Source organism: Pteropus medius, unplaced genomic scaffold (genome assembly GCF_902729225.1).
Source record: "Pteropus medius unplaced genomic scaffold, Ma_sr-lr_union100, whole genome shotgun sequence".
Taxonomy (NCBI): Eukaryota; Metazoa; Chordata; class Mammalia; order Chiroptera; family Pteropodidae; genus Pteropus; species Pteropus medius.
In genome coordinates, this window is record NW_024351729.1 from 15,025,887 (window position 1) to 15,043,231 (window position 17,345).

A 17,345-nucleotide genomic window follows, 5' to 3' on the forward strand; every position below is an offset into this window, starting at 1 on the left:
TTCCTTCCTTCCTTCCCCTCCTCCTCCTCTGGCTCCTCCTCCTCCTTCTTCACGGTTTCCATTAGGAATTATTTTTGAGACTCTGAATAAAATTTTAAACAGTGACCTCATAAAAATTCACATATACCCTATATCTAGAAATGTGAGTTGAACTACAAATAAAAGAATACTCAATTAGTGTGGCACAAACATATGTGTGTTTATTTTACTCCTATTATAAGAAGTCTGAAGGTAAAAGATCGCTGGCATTGCCTGTTGGTTAATTTTATGTGCCAACTTGACTGGGATAAGGGATTCCCAGATAGCTGGTAAAACATCATTTCTGGGTGTGGCTGTAAGAATTTTTCCTGGAGAGATTAGCATGTGAATTCTTAGACTGAGTAGATCGTCCTCACCAATGTATCGTCCAATCTGTTGAGGGCCTGAATAGAACAAAAATGTGAAGGAAGGAAGAATTTGCTTTTTCTGCTTGAACTGAAACATCAATCTTCTGCCTTCAGAAATGGAGCTCCTGGTTTCTAGGCCTTTGGATTCAGACTAAATTATACCAATAGTTTTCCTGGTTCTCCAGCTATAGGTTGTGGAACCTCTTGGCCACCATAATTACCTGAGCCAATTTCTGTAATAGATATCCTCATCTATATCTAGATACATCTCCCCTTGGTTCTGTTTCTCTGGAGAGCCCTGAGTAATAGACACTGGTGTGGGGGCTTGACCACATTGAGGCCAGCAGTTCTGAGACTGTGGTGTTTCCTTTGTCCTTGTCACCACCTCTTGGGTGTAAAATATCTAAAATAAGAGAGAATTGCAGCATCGGGAGCAGATACTACTCCCTTTCATCATAAAGGCAAAAGTTTTTCCAGAGCCATCTCTTTCCCTTCCCAATCAGCACTCTGCACTTATATTTCAACGTCCAGAGTTTCATTGACCACCTCAGCACCAAGGGAGTCTGCCAGAGATTTGTGAACTTGACTTTTCATACAATTTAGGGGATCTTTTGAGATCTGTGGTGGAACCCAGCTTCAGAATCCGTGATTTAAAGAGTGGGTTATGCTATCTCTGAATCTCAGCTTTCAGATCCTCACTCCTCAGAGATAAACTGAAATCTGAACAGGTTTCCGATAATCTCATTTGAAGCAACAACTTGTTTAAAGGCCAGAGAATTGAACGAGATAATGTATTATGAAAGTGTTTTTTGCAAACTGTAAAGTTCTGCTTAATATGAAGGCATATTTCTATTATGAGAACTTTCTTTGTTACCTATGGATCACACATCTTGGGTTCCACTTGCATTGTGTGTGTGTGTATGTGTAAATAAAAGAAAAATAAAATAAGAGTAGGATAAAAGAAAAAACAAAAACAAACCAGTGCCAGAAACACACAGAAAATATTTTATTAGTTTCCAGACTGAGAAATGATGAAGAACTTATTTTAATAGAAATCCATGACTCTCCTCAAAGAGCCCACTCTGGCACTTGTGGCCCCCCAGTCATGGTACCGCCTGTAGTCCCCCGGCCTCAGCAGGTACTGCCGCCCCCGGTAGTTGGGCATCTCGTAGAGGACCCAGGAGCCCTCCAGAACATTGAGGGAGTAAATTTCATTGGAGTGGAAGCGGTCCTGAAGAGAGGAGCAGTCCTCCGTGAACTCCACCATCTGGCCTCTGTAGTCTTCCCTCTCATAGAGTCTGATCCGGTGGGAGCCAGCCTGGCTCATCCCAGGATGGCAAGAGGAGAAAAGCAAACCGTGAAACGACTCCAACATATTCCTGCAGTCTCGTTGTGTGGAGACCAGCTCAAGCCATTTTGAAATACATGGTAAAATTTAATTAATTTTGAATATTTATATATTCTCCATTTTCAAAGGTGGTAATTGGGTACCCTTTCAAGATAATAAAGTGTGATTGAATGAATTAAGAAGGAAATCTCACTCTTTAAAATATTCAACTATTTCCCAGGACAAACTACTAACCATCCTAACCGTACCAACCAGTATACCATACCACAGAGAAACCCAAATCTTTAACTGTTTATCACTATTTTTGCCATTTTGAAGAAATATTTTTAATTTTTCAAGCATGTGTGCTTGAATACTAAAGTCAGTTTATGAAATGAATGACCCTGCACTGAGTTTAAAATCAATCTTGGAAAAATCACCAATGGCTTGGATATTTCTGTTGAAAGCAAAGGTAAATGTCTTAAGTCTCTCAGGCAATAATCGATCCTCATCTAATAATTTATAAATAGAACGAGGGAAAATGAGGGGAAAAATCAGTAAGCCCAAAGAATAATTTTTCAAAAAACACAGTGTTTTAAAAACACATTAATAAAATATATGCGGCACATGTGTAAAATCTCTCTGTGTTGATTATCATTGAAAGAAAGTACTTTTATTTGTATAGGTTGGAAAAAAACTAAAATATTCAAGTGGGGAGTGAAAAAGGGAGGAAGTCTTAAAAAAAAAAAAATTACCCCAGTAAAAGTTTCCTTTTTGATTCCTGTGTGCTCAGGAACTACCAGGTATTCTAGCACTTCATTACTCTTCTATTGGATATTAGCAGTTTTCCTACAACTCCACTGTAAATGATGCCTGGACAGGCTTCTATCATACATAACCAGGGCAGCCAACACATTCTTGCTCGATAAATATGTTTTGATTAATTGGTACCTAGGTAAACTTCACTTATGTTCAGGGCAAACTATATTGAACTAATCTACCATAGCTTATCTTTTGTCCAAACTCTCAATTATTCTGAGCGATCACTACTCCAAATGTTTAACCTTTGCCTTGAAACTCTCCATTGTGTCCCTAGGGCCCATTTCTGATATGGAATTGGACTCACGTGGGGGATGAGGCGGCAGGAGCGGACCGAGTCGCTGAGGCCCATCCACTGCTGGTAGTCGGGGTAGTCGCCGCGCCGCAGGAAGTACTGGCAGCCCAAGTAGTTGGGCTGCTCATAGAGCATCCAGCAGCCGCTGTCCACGCGCACCGAGTTGCAGCGGCTGAAGTAGGGCTGCAGGTTGGAGTGGTCGCTGCTGCACTCGTAGTGACGGCCCTGGAAGCCGCGGTCCTCGTAGAAGGTGATCTGCAAGGAAGGCAAGGAGACGCTCAGAGGCTTGGCCCCCGCCCCCGCCCCCGTCGGCCGGGGCCCCTCCCGGCCTGGGCGCGGGGCTCACCTTCCCCATGGCTGGTCGACACGGATGAAGCGAGTTCAGTGGATGCGCCCGCAGGGCGGCGGGTCTATATAGCAGGCCGGCTGCTGCGTTGGCAGGAACAACACAAAAGGGGCCCGCGGGGTGAGGAGGGGATTTTCGTGTTCTCTTTTTTCTCTTTGCTGTCATAGTCCACAGGGCTCATTGTGGGGTTTGGTCCCATTCTCTCTGGAGCATTCGGGTTGCTATCACTGGTTGATGCTATTGAGACAGTTTTAAAAAAAAGTCATTTGGGACATTGTCTATTTAATAATAGAAATAGAAATTCAGCCATTTTATATATAGTCTAGACTTTCATTTGTATAGGTTGGGGAAATACAAAAAAAGTGTTAAGTGGGAGAGCAAAATAGAAAGGGTCTTAATATGGTAAATATAAAATAAACTGTAAGAACTATCATATTACTTATGTGCCACAATACTAAATGCTAATTGTTCACAGAAGAAAATGACCCTAACTGAATGTCGAAATTTTCAGATTAGTCCTATAAGAGAATTTCCTCATTAAAAGGTATAAGAAATTGGAATGTTTACCAAGGGAGTTCACAGAATTTCAAGCTTTCGGTATGGTTAAAAAAAAAAAGAAAAAAAGAAAAAAACCCAGCAAGCACAGATCTTCAGTACTTGGTTCGAGTTTGATTTTGTTGCAGTCATGCTTAAAAGTAGACTGAGAATTGGTTGTTTTATCTTGGCTAATTGTGATTCAAAAGGGAGAATAGTTTTAAGATGCTTCATCTCAGAAAGAAGAACTAACATGGACATTTCTAAGTTTAAAGAAATAAGAAAAAGTAATATCTTTAAAACACAAAAGCAGATGGCCTCTTAGGTTATTATAAAATAAAACCCCAAATTTAACAAACCCCTTCTGATTGATCTAGAGATATCTTTGTTCTTGGGAAAAAGAGCACATAAAGCTATTGACTCAGGAGATAAATTACATGAAGATAAAGAGGAGCTCTGGCTGAAATGGTGTAGGGAAAGAGAGGAATAAATATCTAGGACTCTAGGAAGACTTTAGAAAGTACTTATCGGCCTGGAAGTGAATAGTTTGATGGACTGGAAAGAGCACTGGAGTGGAAGATGACCTATGACTTTAGCCTCTTTCATGTTCAAAGAATTATTCAGAGTCCTGTGTTGTCTTGTGAAAAGACTTTGTTTTGACTTTGGGTGATAAATCTTTGTAAGTCTATACTTTTGAATTAAATACCAGCTTTGTACAATATAATGATCTCAGTTATTGTTATTCACTGTGTAAAGGCATATGCTTCAAAGTTACTTATGTTTCCATAGTGGAAAATAAGCAGCAGAATCTAAAGAATAAAAATCATCATTTTAATTAAAATTAAAAGAAAATAAGAATAATTTTAAAAATAAATTTTAAAATCACCAATTCTGCTCAGGTTCTATGAGGAGAGTGCTAAGAGTCCCAGAGAGCAAACACCTTGGGGAGCGTGGCAGGTAGGTCTTCGGGACCCACCACCTCAGCTGACATGCTGTTACAACTGAAATTTAGCATACATCTAATGCACCAAAACAAGGGACTTCGGGCTTGGGTTTTGGTTTTTTGGGTTTTGTTTTTTCATTAACTAGGTGGAGAAGAGGCTTTATTTCAGCCTGGGGGAAGAAACAAGGAAAAAATCCTACACTTCTCACAGACCTGGAAGTGAATGGGTCAAAAAAAAAAAAAAAAAAAAAGGCTTGATTTCAATGCTCTACAGAAAATTTTGGAAGTGACAAATGTGTTTCAGACCTAAGCCCCACACTTTACTTAGTGCGCTTAGGTGAACATAAGACCTGAGAATCCTAACCCCGGTAGCACAGAGGCAGAGCTCTACACAAGTTGCCTGCAATGGCTGATGGGGACTGGCTTCAGAGGAAGAACAGAGATAAGGAACAGGTACCCTATTGCCCTATTGGTGGCAGTTTTCACAGCAGCATGGAAACGACAACTGGCAACCCTGAAGGCTGTGGATCTGGAGATGTGATTTATTTGGTTGGCACAGTGTTCAGGTACTTTTTTTGTAATGCTTTAGATTGATTCACACTTGCCACAGTTCACCACTCTCCCCATTAGTCCTTGTTGTCTTAAAGAAGATGGTTTCACTTATTTACATCATCTCTCTGGGCCCCCAAGGCATTGAGTGGCAACCTCAAACAAGAGTTTTTGCCAAATGAAAAACAACAACAACTATGCATCAAAGTTCCCAAGCATTCTTTCTTACTTTGAACCATATTTTATTAGGAACTTGTGTGTTTTGGGGTGAAAATGTCCTTTTGTAAATGTTTTTTCTTTTATGAAATGTACAAATAGATGGTGGCTAGTTTTACTTTTTTGGCTGTTTTGTTTTTCATTTTAAATGTCCCTGCTTGGCAAAATTAAAATTGGTGCTCCTATGTTGATCTCTATTTAAAGCAGATTAGTCTGGGAAATCTAAAAGATTGAGAAACACATGATTTAAAGAATATGAAAAATACAGTGAACCTTTTTTGGGGGGGAGGGGGACATTCTGTTTGTTTTAATGCTTCAAAATTCTGTCTTAGAGTTACTTCAGAAATTATTCCTCCATAGAACTTTCCCACATTAGGGCCAGCATAGCAGTTAAGAACATCAGACAAATCTGAGCTATAGTCTCCTCCTTGCCTCTCACTAATGGTGGGACCCTGAGCATGTTATTTAATTCAACTTAACCTCAGTTTTTTCCACAGGTACTATAAATAACAGGCTTAATATAAGGTGCTTGTGTCAAGCTAATAATTTTCACCTTCGCATTAATGTTTCTTATCTGTAAGGCAAGTTATTATGCTATACATTTAAAACTTTTTTTTTTTTTAAATGTGCAGGGCTTTGCTTGTGAGCAAGCAGATTTTACTTCAATCAAAGGGCTCTGGAAATTATGGCTTTCTTCAATGTGTCTTTAAATTTGAGCCGGTCTTTTTGTAGTAAAGGAATTTTTATGTTTAAAACACACTATATCATGCATATTTATTTAAAATATTAATGTGTATCTCATCAATTTATTTGTATTAGCTGGGCGCTGTGTTTAGCCATGCGGTTTCTGCCCTTCATGCAGTGTTTGGCCCAGTGGCTGCATTGGCTAAGAGGTGCACCCCAGTCACAAGCTGTTTTAGAACAGAGAGGAAGGTCTTTTTTAAACTGAGTCCAAAAGTTTGGCAATGGCAAAAGGCACCCCTGGCATTAGTTACGTAATACTGTGCTTGAAAGTAAACAAAACTACAATTCCTTACATAGTCTAATCAAGCTTTTTTCCAAGTGGGCTTATCTTCAGCATTCATCTGTGAACCTCTGTGGCCTCCAGTCACCTTTTGGGTCAGAAGGAGACTCCTGGAATATTGCTCCTCAAGGCCCTGAGCTGAATGCCTCCCTTCTCACCAGTCACCCTCTCCCATTTCTGCCTTTCTTTCTCAGACAGGCTACCTCCTCCCTATGCCCCCACTTCTGAGGCTTGTTCAAGTCTCGTTTTACCTTGAAGCTCTTCTAGAACAGAGCCTTCCCCACTTATTCACCCTTCAACCTTTACCAGGGAGCATTTACAGGTGAATTAATTGGCACACAATGAAAGAAAAACAGAAGCCAGCAATTGCCAACAATACAGACTAAATACTTTATTAGGTTCCAAATTGAGAAAATGGTAGTGTGAACCTATTTTAGTATAAATCCACCACCCTCCGCAAAGAGCCAGCCTTAGCATCCACAGCCCCCCAGTCATGGTAGCGCCTGTACTCCTGGGGCCTCAACAGGTACTGCCGCCCCCGGTAGTTGGGCAACTCGTAGAGGACCCAGCAGCCCTCCAGGACGTGGAAGGAGCGGACCTCACTCAGGTGAAAGCGGTCCTGGATGCAGGAGCAGTCCTCACTCAGCTCCATCATGAGGCCTTTGTGGTCCTCTCTCTCATACAGCCGCAGCCTGTGGGAGGCCGTCTGCTCAGTCCACAGAGAGAAGGAGCAGAAGAAACAACCAAACAACAGATGAACTTGGTGGGCTGGGGCATGGGATTGTCCATGTAATAACTAAGACTCTAAGATTGCTGCGAATGCTGTATATCGATCTGTGTCTTACTAGCATTTAACAAGTAGTTGCATGCTCATTTTCCATTTCTTATCTAGGACACATAATTTTTAAGAGGTTCAAAGTCTAGGTTAGAATGCATCAAGTACTCATCTTGTTTTCTAATTCCTAATTCTTTAATTCCTTAAGTGTTAACTCAAACCGATGTTTGGGGGAAATGTAAAATATTTGACTAATATTCTTTCAATATGAGTATTATCTCCTAAATTTATCTATATAAAAATTTACCACTAAAGTAGGATTTTGAAAATCACATCCTTCAGCGAACATTAGTTTAAATAGTCACTCGGAGCCAGAATTCAATTGATTTTCTAAATTAAAGACAACTACCTTTTCCACAGTTAAATATTACCTTTGGGTAGCCTATATTAACAATAGAATTTTCACTTTTTACTACTCTGTAGTGGAACTTATCTAATTTGTTCATCGTCAATTTCTTTACTATAGGTAAAAATTAATTTGTTAGAAATCCTGCTTTCTTATGCTCAACCAGCCTCCCATTTGCAAGTTCTGTTTTATAATCCACTACGATATCATATGTGTTACAACCTTCCATTGATCTAATGGTAGCAAAACTTGAAAATAAAACTCTCTCCCTAAGTGAATTCTTCCCTAGATTCTCTGCTGTTTTTGTGTGGGTACCTATCCTGTCTTAGGCAGATGTTTAAAGCCCACTTAACACTTAGGTGTTTTTAAAGGAAAACCTCCCTCAGCCTAACCTCCATCAGTAACACTGTGAGGACACTCAGGCAGCATGATCAGGCCTTACTCACTTGGGGGATGAGACAGCAGGAGCGGATGGAGTCGCTGAAGCCCATCCACTGCTGGTAGTCGGGGTAGTCGCCGCGCCGCAGGAAGTACTGGTAGCCCTGGTAGTTGGGGCGCTCGTACAGCATCCAGCAGCCGCTGTCCACCCGGATGGAGTTGCAGCGGCTGAAGTAGGCCTGCAGGTTGGGGCAGTCGCTGCTGCACTCATAGCAGCGGCCCTGGAAGCCCCGGTCCTCGTAGAAGGTGATCTGCAAATGAAAAGAACAATTCCGAATTAAACCCTTTGCTCCCAGTAGATCTTGAATACAGGCATTTTTTTCTTTTTATTTAACTTGTGTTCTGCTCACCTTCCCCATGGCTGGTTGACACGGCTGAAGTGAGTTCAGTGGATAAGGCCGGCAGGGCGGCGGATCTATATAGCAGGATGGCTGCTGCGTTGGCAAGAACAACACAAAAGGGGCCCGCGGGGTGAGTAAGGGGATTTCATGGATCCCTTTTACATGCTGCATTCAATGGAAATGCCCGTGGAGTTTGCCCTCATTCTCTGGTATATTCTAATGCTGTCCTGTACGTATCCTAGATGAGTCCCTACAGTTGCTTTTATTTGGATTCTTAGTGTTTTCTAAATTTATCAGCACATCGGTCTGAACTTTTGACCTGAAGTGCATGTCTCTACATATGATTCAGTTATGCCCAATATATTTTCCGGGGAAAATCTATGCCTTTATAGAAGTGCCTCGGAATTCCAGAGAGGCTGTCAGGAAATAGAATGCCACAGCACTGACTAATTTCCTTGCCGACAGAGACCACTCTAACTTAAGATTTCTTTCTTTACATGATTTGCCAGTCTAGTGAAGGACACAAATCTGGATTCTGGTCTTTGCTAGTTTTGACTGTGTTGACCAGATGCTTTAAGTTATAACTGCTAACTTTCTCTTCGGTGGGTATACAAGAAATCAGCCACTGGTAGTCAACTTGTGAAGAACCAACAAAAAGTTTTCTATGGTTATTGTGTCTAAGACTGAGAATTTTATTCCTTTACAGATCGCTTCCCCATTTCCAGGGCTGGGGAAGGCAGCAAAGCCTCGGGGACTGAGAATGTCAACTCAGTAGCTGCATGAGCTCGCCAAGTCACATAACCTCACAGAGTATGAGTTATTTCACAGTACTTATCTTGTGGGATATAGTATGTTGAATGAAAAAGAAATAAAGAAAAGAAAAGAAAGAAAAAAAGAAAGGCCTCTGACATTTAGAAGCTGGCCAGACATTCAGAGCTCAGCCACGTTATTCCTATTAGACATAAACAACCTCACAGAATACCAACTTCAGGCAAGGTTACTCTGAGATCATGATGAAACAAGACAAAAAAGGGCACTTAGCAATTTTGTCTAATCATAGGCAAAAACAAAGTCAGTGTGCCACCCACAAAATACCAAACACCACCCCCTTTTCAGCTAAAATGACTAACTGCTACTTTTTAAAAAAATCAACTGCAGCTTTATTCTTGTTCTAAGCTCCCCTCCCTGAGAATAGATTTATTGAGATATCCAAGTATAAAATTACCCCTGCTTTCTGACAACATCTAATTTAGAGTGAACCCCTGCTTTTCTAGACATTTTCCCAAATCTCCCAACCAAAGTACAAATCCTATAATATATTCTTTCTACTGAGGCAGCCCATGCTTCTCCAGGGTGTGTTTCCTCCCTTGATCGAATGACAGTTTCTCCTCCTCCTCCTCCTCCTCCTTCTTCTTCGAGAAAGAAAACACATTTTAGCCATCCTGAGGTAACATTTTATTAGCAAGTATACTAACATTTTCTTTAACCACACAGGCAGAAATACTCTCTGCTTTGTTCTATAGTTTCATAAGCACATAACGGGAGATTCAAAGCAGAGGTACCAGCCCTTTAAATAATAGTACTATTAGACAAGAAAAAAAAATAGCGGTGAGAAAATGCATATTACTAAACTTTAGTCTCGTCTCAGAATAGTACAGTCTTTATATTTCTCTCACCTGTTTTCAGATCTTTCTTGTCTTTCCTGGCCCCTGTCTTCCTCTCTTCCACACCCCACTCCCTGCCCCTAGCTGTAGCTGCCTTACTTAGAGTCTCATTATATCTCAGCTGGACTGAACTTCACCCTGTTCAGTGTTGCCTTCCTCCAAACTGAACTCTGCCAGGATGCCAGGGTGATCAGAATCAAAACACATCAAGTCATGCCAGCTGCTATGGATAGAATGTTTTTATTCCCCCCAAATTCATACGTTGAATCTCCAATCCTCAATGTAATGTTGAAACTCTAACCCCCAAAGGAGATGGGGCCTTTGAGAGGTAACTAGGTCATGCAGGTGGAACTCTCATGAGGGATTAGTGTCCTTACGAAAAGAGACATGGGACAGCTTGCTTCCTCTCTCTGTTTGCCAGGTGAGGGTACAAAAAGGAGATGTCTGGAAACCATGAAGCGGTCCCTGATCTTGGACTTCTCAGTCCCCAGAACTGTGAGAAACAAATGCTTGCTGTTTATGTCATCCAGTCTACGGTATTTTTGTTAGAGCACACAACACTAAGATAGCTGCTCACCTGCTCCAACGACTTCACTGTTTCCCCTTGCCTCCAGAATCGAGTACCAGTTCCTTAGCATGGCACACCAGACCTGACATCCTCTGTCTGTCCCCAGACTTTCTGTCTGATCACACTGAACCACTTGCAGTTTCCCAAATGCACAAAGTTATTTTCACACTTCTCATGTTTTGATCCTTGAATATGTTGATCCTTTGAATTGAGATACCAGTTCCATATTTTTCACCCAGAGAAATTTTACCCTTTCTTCAAGGCTCAGCTCAAGTGTCAATTCCTCTGCAAATATTTTCTTGAGCCGTTCTTTATATTCCAGGCTGAATTTAAGACTGCCTAATCATCCCCAATCATCTTGTTCATACCACCGTAATGGTAATTATCATTTTCTAATTCTTTCATTTAGATATCAGTTCCTTGAAATAAATGAGAAGAGCCTCATGAAAGCAGTGATTATTCCATCTTTATTGTTGTATTCTCATAACTGGCAAAATAAACTCACATATTAAAGTTACTCAATAAATGCCTGAGGGATATAAACGTTGTTCCCTAGTCTGAAGTTCATTATTGTAATAGTCCACGGGACTGATTTCAAATGCTCAGCAAACACTGGCATGCACGCTTTCATCAAAGTTCAGTGTTTTCAACTTTCAATGTGTAGAATGACACAAGCACCCTGCATTTGATCTGTTAATGGGCCTTTATAACAGAGAAGATGAGGAAGCAAAAGAGAGAAAACGGGAATGTTGTGTTGTCCCCAAGAATTTCTTGGTAATTTTAATTATTATGTCTTCTGAGCTGCCAAATTAATATTACAATAGCAACAGCCAATTCTAGAGTTTTGCTAGTGTCTGAGGTCCAGCCAGCAGTTGGCCTCACGACCCACCTTCCTGCTTCCTAGTAATTAATGTAGCATTTTATCATATGCACGCTTGTTTAAATGAGCAGAGCTCATTTGATTGGCAGCCACGAAGACTAAACTATCCCAAACGAAGAGACTGGGTAAAAGACCAAAGATCACCATCACAGCACCAGCCTCTGGTTCGCTTTCTCAGTTTGTCTTTGATGACCATTTAACAAATGACAAGAAGACAGAGCAATCATTGAGTCACCACTGCTTAACTTCTATGGCATTCTTCTTGGAACAAATTGATTTTTGTGTTAAAAACAATACATTTTTTTTCTTGTTTAAGCAACAGGTGGTTGTGATGGTCACTTTTGCTTTGACAAAATGACAAAGAAGAAAATTTGAATTTCTACAGTATGGAAGCAAAGGAGTAAGACCATACTAATATCAGGACTTAACCCTGTGGAGAGGGACCCCATGAGAAGGAGAACACTCTGGAAGTATAACTCAAAACAATAGTTCTTGGCACTCCTTTATGGAATAGCTGCTACTTCAGGTTCTTTGCTTGGCGAGTCTTTTATAAAGTTAGACAGACCAGAAAGCATTGTAGATTCAAAGGGAAAGAAGAGGGGCGAAGTGTTGCGGAGACGGTTTGGTCGGAGTCTGGAAATGTGTAACTTACATGGATAAAGGAGCAGAGGATGGACAATACTGGCCTCCTAACCCCTATCTCGATGGCCTTTTATTAAGTTTCACGACAATGCTAGCTTTGTAATTTAGTAATAGTTACTATCGGGTTAGTAGATACAAGCTACAGCTAACTCCCAGATTCAGCCTCAAAGCCACCTCGGTGTTCTCAGCTATTTCCTCTCAAGTATCTTTTTCTTATCCTCTTATGTATCTTTTTCTAGTCCCTAGAGCAAGAAGTCTCAGAATCGGTCAGGCGTGTGCGCCCTCCCTGCAATGTGTCCTTGTGTGCAAGTCCACATCTTCTTCCGTTGTTTTTGTTGCTCCAAGCACAGACATCCTGCCAGGAACATTCTGTACCGCAGGCGTCTCTTACAACAGGGAAGGGAAGAAAAGATTTAAAATCTGGACTTAGTATTACAAGCTAGAATTTGCAGGAAACACTGGTGTGTGTAGGATACGTAGATTGACACTGGAGTCATCTCAAATGTTGGTATATCTTAATGGGGAGAAGGTTGCTAGGATCCCTTCTCCCATTCTGCTCTTGGAGGCTGCTTTTACCTCAGATCCTTTTACCTCTCTGAGGTCCCAGTGTTTACATTAGAGAGAAGAGAGAGAGAAGAGAGAAGGAGGAAGCCTAGAATTAGGAGTTAGTTGGGACACAATCCCCTTCCCCTCTGGCCTCTGCTCACCACTACCGACTTTCTCTTTATTTGGAATTAAAGGAAGGATACCATTCTTTGTCGTTGCCCCAGGAATGGAAAGAACCAATTTTCAAGAAGAAAAAATTTGATCAATGAAATCTAGGATCTCTAATTTAGTGAGCTTCCAATTCAGGTGTATCAGGATAATCTCCATGTCTGAAGTCTGTGATAGTATGCCTACTAGGCAAATAGTGTAAAATTCCGCACTCCAAGAAACTTTTGGTTTCTAATTCATGATCAATATATTAAAATTTAAAAACAGAGGATTCTGGTTAATGTCCCTAGGAAGCCAGCCCTAGTGTTGGGAGTTTAAAGGTTAAAGAAGTGAGATTTAGGAACAATGAATACCAAATAATTTAAAAATGTGACTCTTTTCCAGGAAAAGAACTTTTATAAGTAGCCAAACCATATGCTCTAGTTTGCCTGGAACAGTCTCAATTCATGCCTTTTGCCCCAATATAAACCTTATATAGTACACTCTTTCACTCTCAAAAATGACTCAGTTTAAGAGACAAATTATATGCTTGCTCTATTTATTAGCCACTTGGGTGGTAGATTTGGATACCTTGAGGGCATGAAATGGGCAGAGACTCTATGAAACTGAACAATCATGTGGTTACAGCTAAGAACAAAGAAGAAACAAGCACAAAAGGGAAAGAAGACCAGGCCACCCAACAGCAGGTTGAAGCCTGCAGACTGCAGAGACCAGGGCCATCGACTATTAAATTTGACACTATTGTACTATGATGATCTAAACTTGTCTCTCTCCCATAGAACCACTATAAGAAAGCTGGCTTTAATTTAATTAAAGCTGGCTCACATTAATGCTTTATGTGAGAAATGGTTCAGGAGTTACAGGAAAAGGAACTATTGTCTACTATCTGGGTCAATATGATGTATGAGAGCAGGGAGGAGAAACATCTGGGAAGGCAAGATAATCCACCCAGTGACAAGGTAGGAGATCAGAGTAGATGGTGACTGGAAAAGCATAAACCGTTCATGGTCTCTCTAGAATTAAAAGTGTGCTTGCACTTGTGTGTGTGTGTGTGTGTGTGTGTGTGTGTGTGTTTATAAAATGAGATTTGAGTCATTTCATTAGAATTTCAAAGGATGGGCTACTTCAGACAAATTTTGAGTTGAAGCCATCAGCTTCATTGAGGAACAGTCCTAAGAACTATATTTAATATTTACTCAGTACCCTCTTTAGCAGGACCCCCAAGAAAACTTTCCTTTAGGTTTCAGTACTGGAGATCGTTAGGTTTGTCTTGAATAATGCAGTTATTTGTTTTACAAATTCTATGACTTGTGGAACTGATCTTGTTTCCCTCTCTGCCTTGGCTGCTCGATCCAAATCTGGCTCTACCTACAACCAGCAAACTGCCTTATAATAAACTTGGACTCGAACTTTACTCCTGGCTCCATTTCTCTTTCTCCTTCTTGTTTACCCTCTGACCCAATTCTCTCATTCACCTATTTTTAATTTCTTTAATTGATTAGATTATAAATTTTTATTAGTGACTTTAATCCATTCTTTAAAAATAAAAGAAACAAACATACAATCAAACTTCTCCAGCAAATTTCAATTCCTTATTTACACTTAGTATTATTTTCTGTATATTTTGTCATAATACTTATTTTCTATTAAAATGATAAGAGATTGAATTTCCCTGTGTACCTGTGGGTTTGGTGATAATCCTGAAATTCTTCTACAAAGCATGTACAGCAAGCTGACAGTGAATTATATTTGGACTGGAAATCTCGTGGAGGAATGGGATATTAGAAAAGCAATTGGGAGAAAAGGAACAGTGGCTGTTAGGATCGGAGTAGAATAGGTGAGTGGAACCAGTTTATTTGTTTGTGGAGCTAGAGTAAGAGTCTAGACTTTCTTCATCAGTTAAGATTTGGACTATCTAAGGAAGATGGTGGGGATAACCTGGAAGGATAACTTGAGTGTCTCAGTAAGTACTAATTTGTCATTGTAGCTGCAGAAATATCCTTGTGAGACCAACTACAAATGGCTTTAGCCCAATTGAATTGAACTTTTCTTTGTGTTCACAGGGCTTAATATTTAAAAGAATGCTGGCAATAATATCCTCTACTTTATTCCTCTTATAAGATATTGTTTCCCCCTCTTGAAAACATGTCATTATTTTGGCCAAATGCCATTATTGAATATGAATCTTTAGTAGAATGAAAGAAAGACAGGACTCTATTAGTGCCAGAAACACAAGCTACAATATTTTATTAAATTCTAAAAGAGAAAACTAGAGAATGTGAATACTTCAGTAAAAATCCATGACACGTCTAATAGAACCAACTTTGGCATTCATAGCCCCCCAGTCAAGATATCTTCTGTACTCTCCTGGTCTCAGGAGGTACTGCCTTCCCCGGTAGCTGGGCATCTCGTAAAGAACCCAGCAGCCCTCCAGCACATTGAGGGAGTGGATTTCACTGAGGTGGAAGCGGTCCTGAAGAGAGAGACAATCATCTGTGATCTCTGACATTTGTCCTCTGAAGTCATCTCTCTCATAGATCCTCATTCTGTAGGTGCCGGAGTGCTGGGGTGGTAAACAGAAAAGAAAAAGTAAATGAACACGAATAGAGAGAAATTAAAAGTTCTAGCTCCTGCACCTCCATGGCCACAGCTGCCCCAAAGTTCTTAGAGTCCAAGCTTGCTTCCAGGACAGCCATGTTGCAGAGTTAAAAAGCCTTCCTGGCTCCCAATCACCCACTTCTGGTGAGTCTAATGCTTTATGGATAAAGTGAGGAAAAGAACTCAGCAGCCCTTCAACTGCTACCCACCAGTTTCTGTCCTTGGGAATTAAGATTCGTCTAAAATAAAATAAATTTTATTGGAGAAGTTCCCTCTCAAAGGTGAAAAATGAGAGCCCAGTCTCGATATATTATTCTTATTAAAAAGGAATCTACATTTAGCTATTTTCTGTAAACCTGATGTTTAAGTGTTCATGGACACCATGAAACATAACATTATGAAGCCTTTGTAATTAATTATGATGGCACGTTTTCTTTGACTATTTTCATAATCTCAGTTTCAGTTTAGATTTCAGCCTTTTTGACTCTTCAGCTTCCTTTCTGGCCTCCTACCCTTGACTTACTCATTTCCCTCAGCTGCTCTGTTTGGATGACACTATATTCCCTGCCTTCCACACTCCATTCTTCTAAGAACTCTGCAATCACTCTCTAGAAAATATTAAATCTCAAACTAAGGTTTTGGATTTGGCCTTTCCACTAATTTATACCTCAAAGTGAACTGACGATAGGTGCTGATCATGAAATTAGAATAGAAACCAGAAGACAGGGGCCTGTTATTCTCCAGAAAGATAATTAAAAAGAAAAGTAAGCCAAAGCAAGCAGAAGTACTTTTATCAATTAAACAGACCCAAACTGTATTTCTACATTTTGTTATATTAGATTTCCGAGTTGATATGGCTTGGAGTCACCTCTTTAAGAAATTATATCTTGAACAGATTGCAACCTCACTTTCCTCTGTGTTCTGCTTTTTCTTAGACTTTGGTCTTTTAATGGTTGATTACATTTAAAATATAAAATCTGAGAACGTGTGATTTAAAAAAAGAAACAGATTTCCTGAAAAAACAGCTCCCCGTGCAAGACACCCTTCTAGAATGGACTGCATCCATTAGGCTCATTTCCACTTTCTACTCTCTAGTTGGAACAATTTAGTTGAAGAATGACATTTTTTAATGACTCTTCTTTCCAAAGAGAACGAAGACAAAGAGAACCACACTCACCTGAGGAATGAGGCGGCAGGAACGGATGGAGTCGCTGAAGCCCATCCACTGCTGGTAGTCGGGGTAGTCGCCGCGCCGCAGGAAGTACTGGTAGCCCTGGTAGTTGGGGCGCTCGTACAGCATCCAGCAGCCGCTGTCCACCCGGATGGAGTTGCAGCGGCTGAAGTAGGTCTGCAGGTTGGGGCAGTCGCTGCTGCACTCATAGCAGCGGCCCTGGAAGCCCCGGTCCTCGTAGAAGGTGATCTGTAAATGGAAGATGTGGGAGATGAAGCTATTCATCCTCTCCGAAGATGCTGCCACAGGGTAAAGGTGGAGCTCCAGGTACCCAGCACTTACCTTTCCCATTTTGGAGAGAGTGAGCAGGAGGTGTTCGCTCGGTGCTGTGTGGGACTAGGGGACCGCTGCTGTATATATAGCAGCCATGACTGCTGCCTCCGCAGGAAATCACACAAAAGGGGCCCATTTCGGTGAGTAGGGGATTTGCCAGCTCCCTGCTCCCCCTCCCCCCTGGTCATTGGGGTTAGCTGAATGGTTTACTCTCATTCTTTCTGGTAGGTTCGGGTTGTTCTAATTCGCTAACGCTGTTGTTGCCACCAAAATGAAAAGAGTCTTTACTCTTTTAGTTGAGCAAAAGGATGAGCGAAATTCCATCCTCATGCTTTTATTTTATAGCCTAGTCGGCTTAATTGGCTCCTCAAAGATA

The 17,345-nt window shown here is 40.8% G+C and overlaps 3 protein-coding genes across 3 annotated transcripts; all 3 read right to left on the bottom strand.

Moving 5' to 3' along the window:
• Window positions 1–1,267: 1,267 nt before the first annotated feature.
• On the bottom strand, window positions 1,268–3,240 carry LOC120587420 (gamma-crystallin D). The gene is made up of 3 exons (XM_039844150.1): window positions 3,174–3,240; window positions 2,840–3,082; window positions 1,268–1,704 (listed from the first exon to the last, which is right to left on the bottom strand). The coding sequence occupies exons 1-3, from the start codon at window positions 3,180–3,182 to the stop codon at window positions 1,432–1,434; spliced, it is 525 nt and encodes a 174-aa protein (XP_039700084.1). The 5' UTR covers window positions 3,183–3,240; the 3' UTR covers window positions 1,268–1,431.
• Window positions 3,241–6,463: 3,223 nt separating this feature from the next.
• On the bottom strand, window positions 6,464–8,816 carry LOC120587591 (gamma-crystallin C). The gene is made up of 3 exons (XM_039844595.1): window positions 8,409–8,816; window positions 8,067–8,309; window positions 6,464–7,145 (listed from the first exon to the last, which is right to left on the bottom strand). The coding sequence occupies exons 1-3, from the start codon at window positions 8,568–8,570 to the stop codon at window positions 6,873–6,875; spliced, it is 678 nt and encodes a 225-aa protein (XP_039700529.1). The 5' UTR covers window positions 8,571–8,816; the 3' UTR covers window positions 6,464–6,872.
• Window positions 8,817–14,803: 5,987 nt separating this feature from the next.
• On the bottom strand, window positions 14,804–16,987 carry CRYGB (crystallin gamma B). The gene is made up of 3 exons (XM_039844916.1): window positions 16,979–16,987; window positions 16,643–16,885; window positions 14,804–15,430 (listed from the first exon to the last, which is right to left on the bottom strand). The coding sequence occupies exons 1-3, from the start codon at window positions 16,985–16,987 to the stop codon at window positions 15,155–15,157; spliced, it is 528 nt and encodes a 175-aa protein (XP_039700850.1). The 3' UTR covers window positions 14,804–15,154.
• Between the last annotated feature and the right edge of the window lie 358 nt (window positions 16,988–17,345).

Bases quoted from the DNA above. Each gene is read 5' to 3' on its own strand.
- LOC120587591 (XM_039844595.1), bottom strand. From the start codon at position 8,570: ATGCAGCATGTAAAAGGGATCCATGAAATCCCCTTACTCACCCCGCGG. The intron at 8,310-8,408 runs GTGAGCAGAACA...TTTCATTTGCAG, and splicing joins GTCAACCAGCCATGGGGAAG to ATCACCTTCTACGAGGACCG. The intron at 7,146-8,066 runs GTGAGTAAGGCC...TGGACTGAGCAG, and splicing joins CCTGCTGTCTCATCCCCCAA to ACGGCCTCCCACAGGCTGCG.
- LOC120587420 (XM_039844150.1), bottom strand. The intron at 1,705-2,839 runs GTGAGTCCAATT...GGGATGAGCCAG, and splicing joins CCTGCCGCCTCATCCCCCAC to GCTGGCTCCCACCGGATCAG.
- CRYGB (XM_039844916.1), bottom strand. The intron at 15,431-16,642 runs GTGAGTGTGGTT...TTACCACCCCAG, and splicing joins CCTGCCGCCTCATTCCTCAG to CACTCCGGCACCTACAGAAT.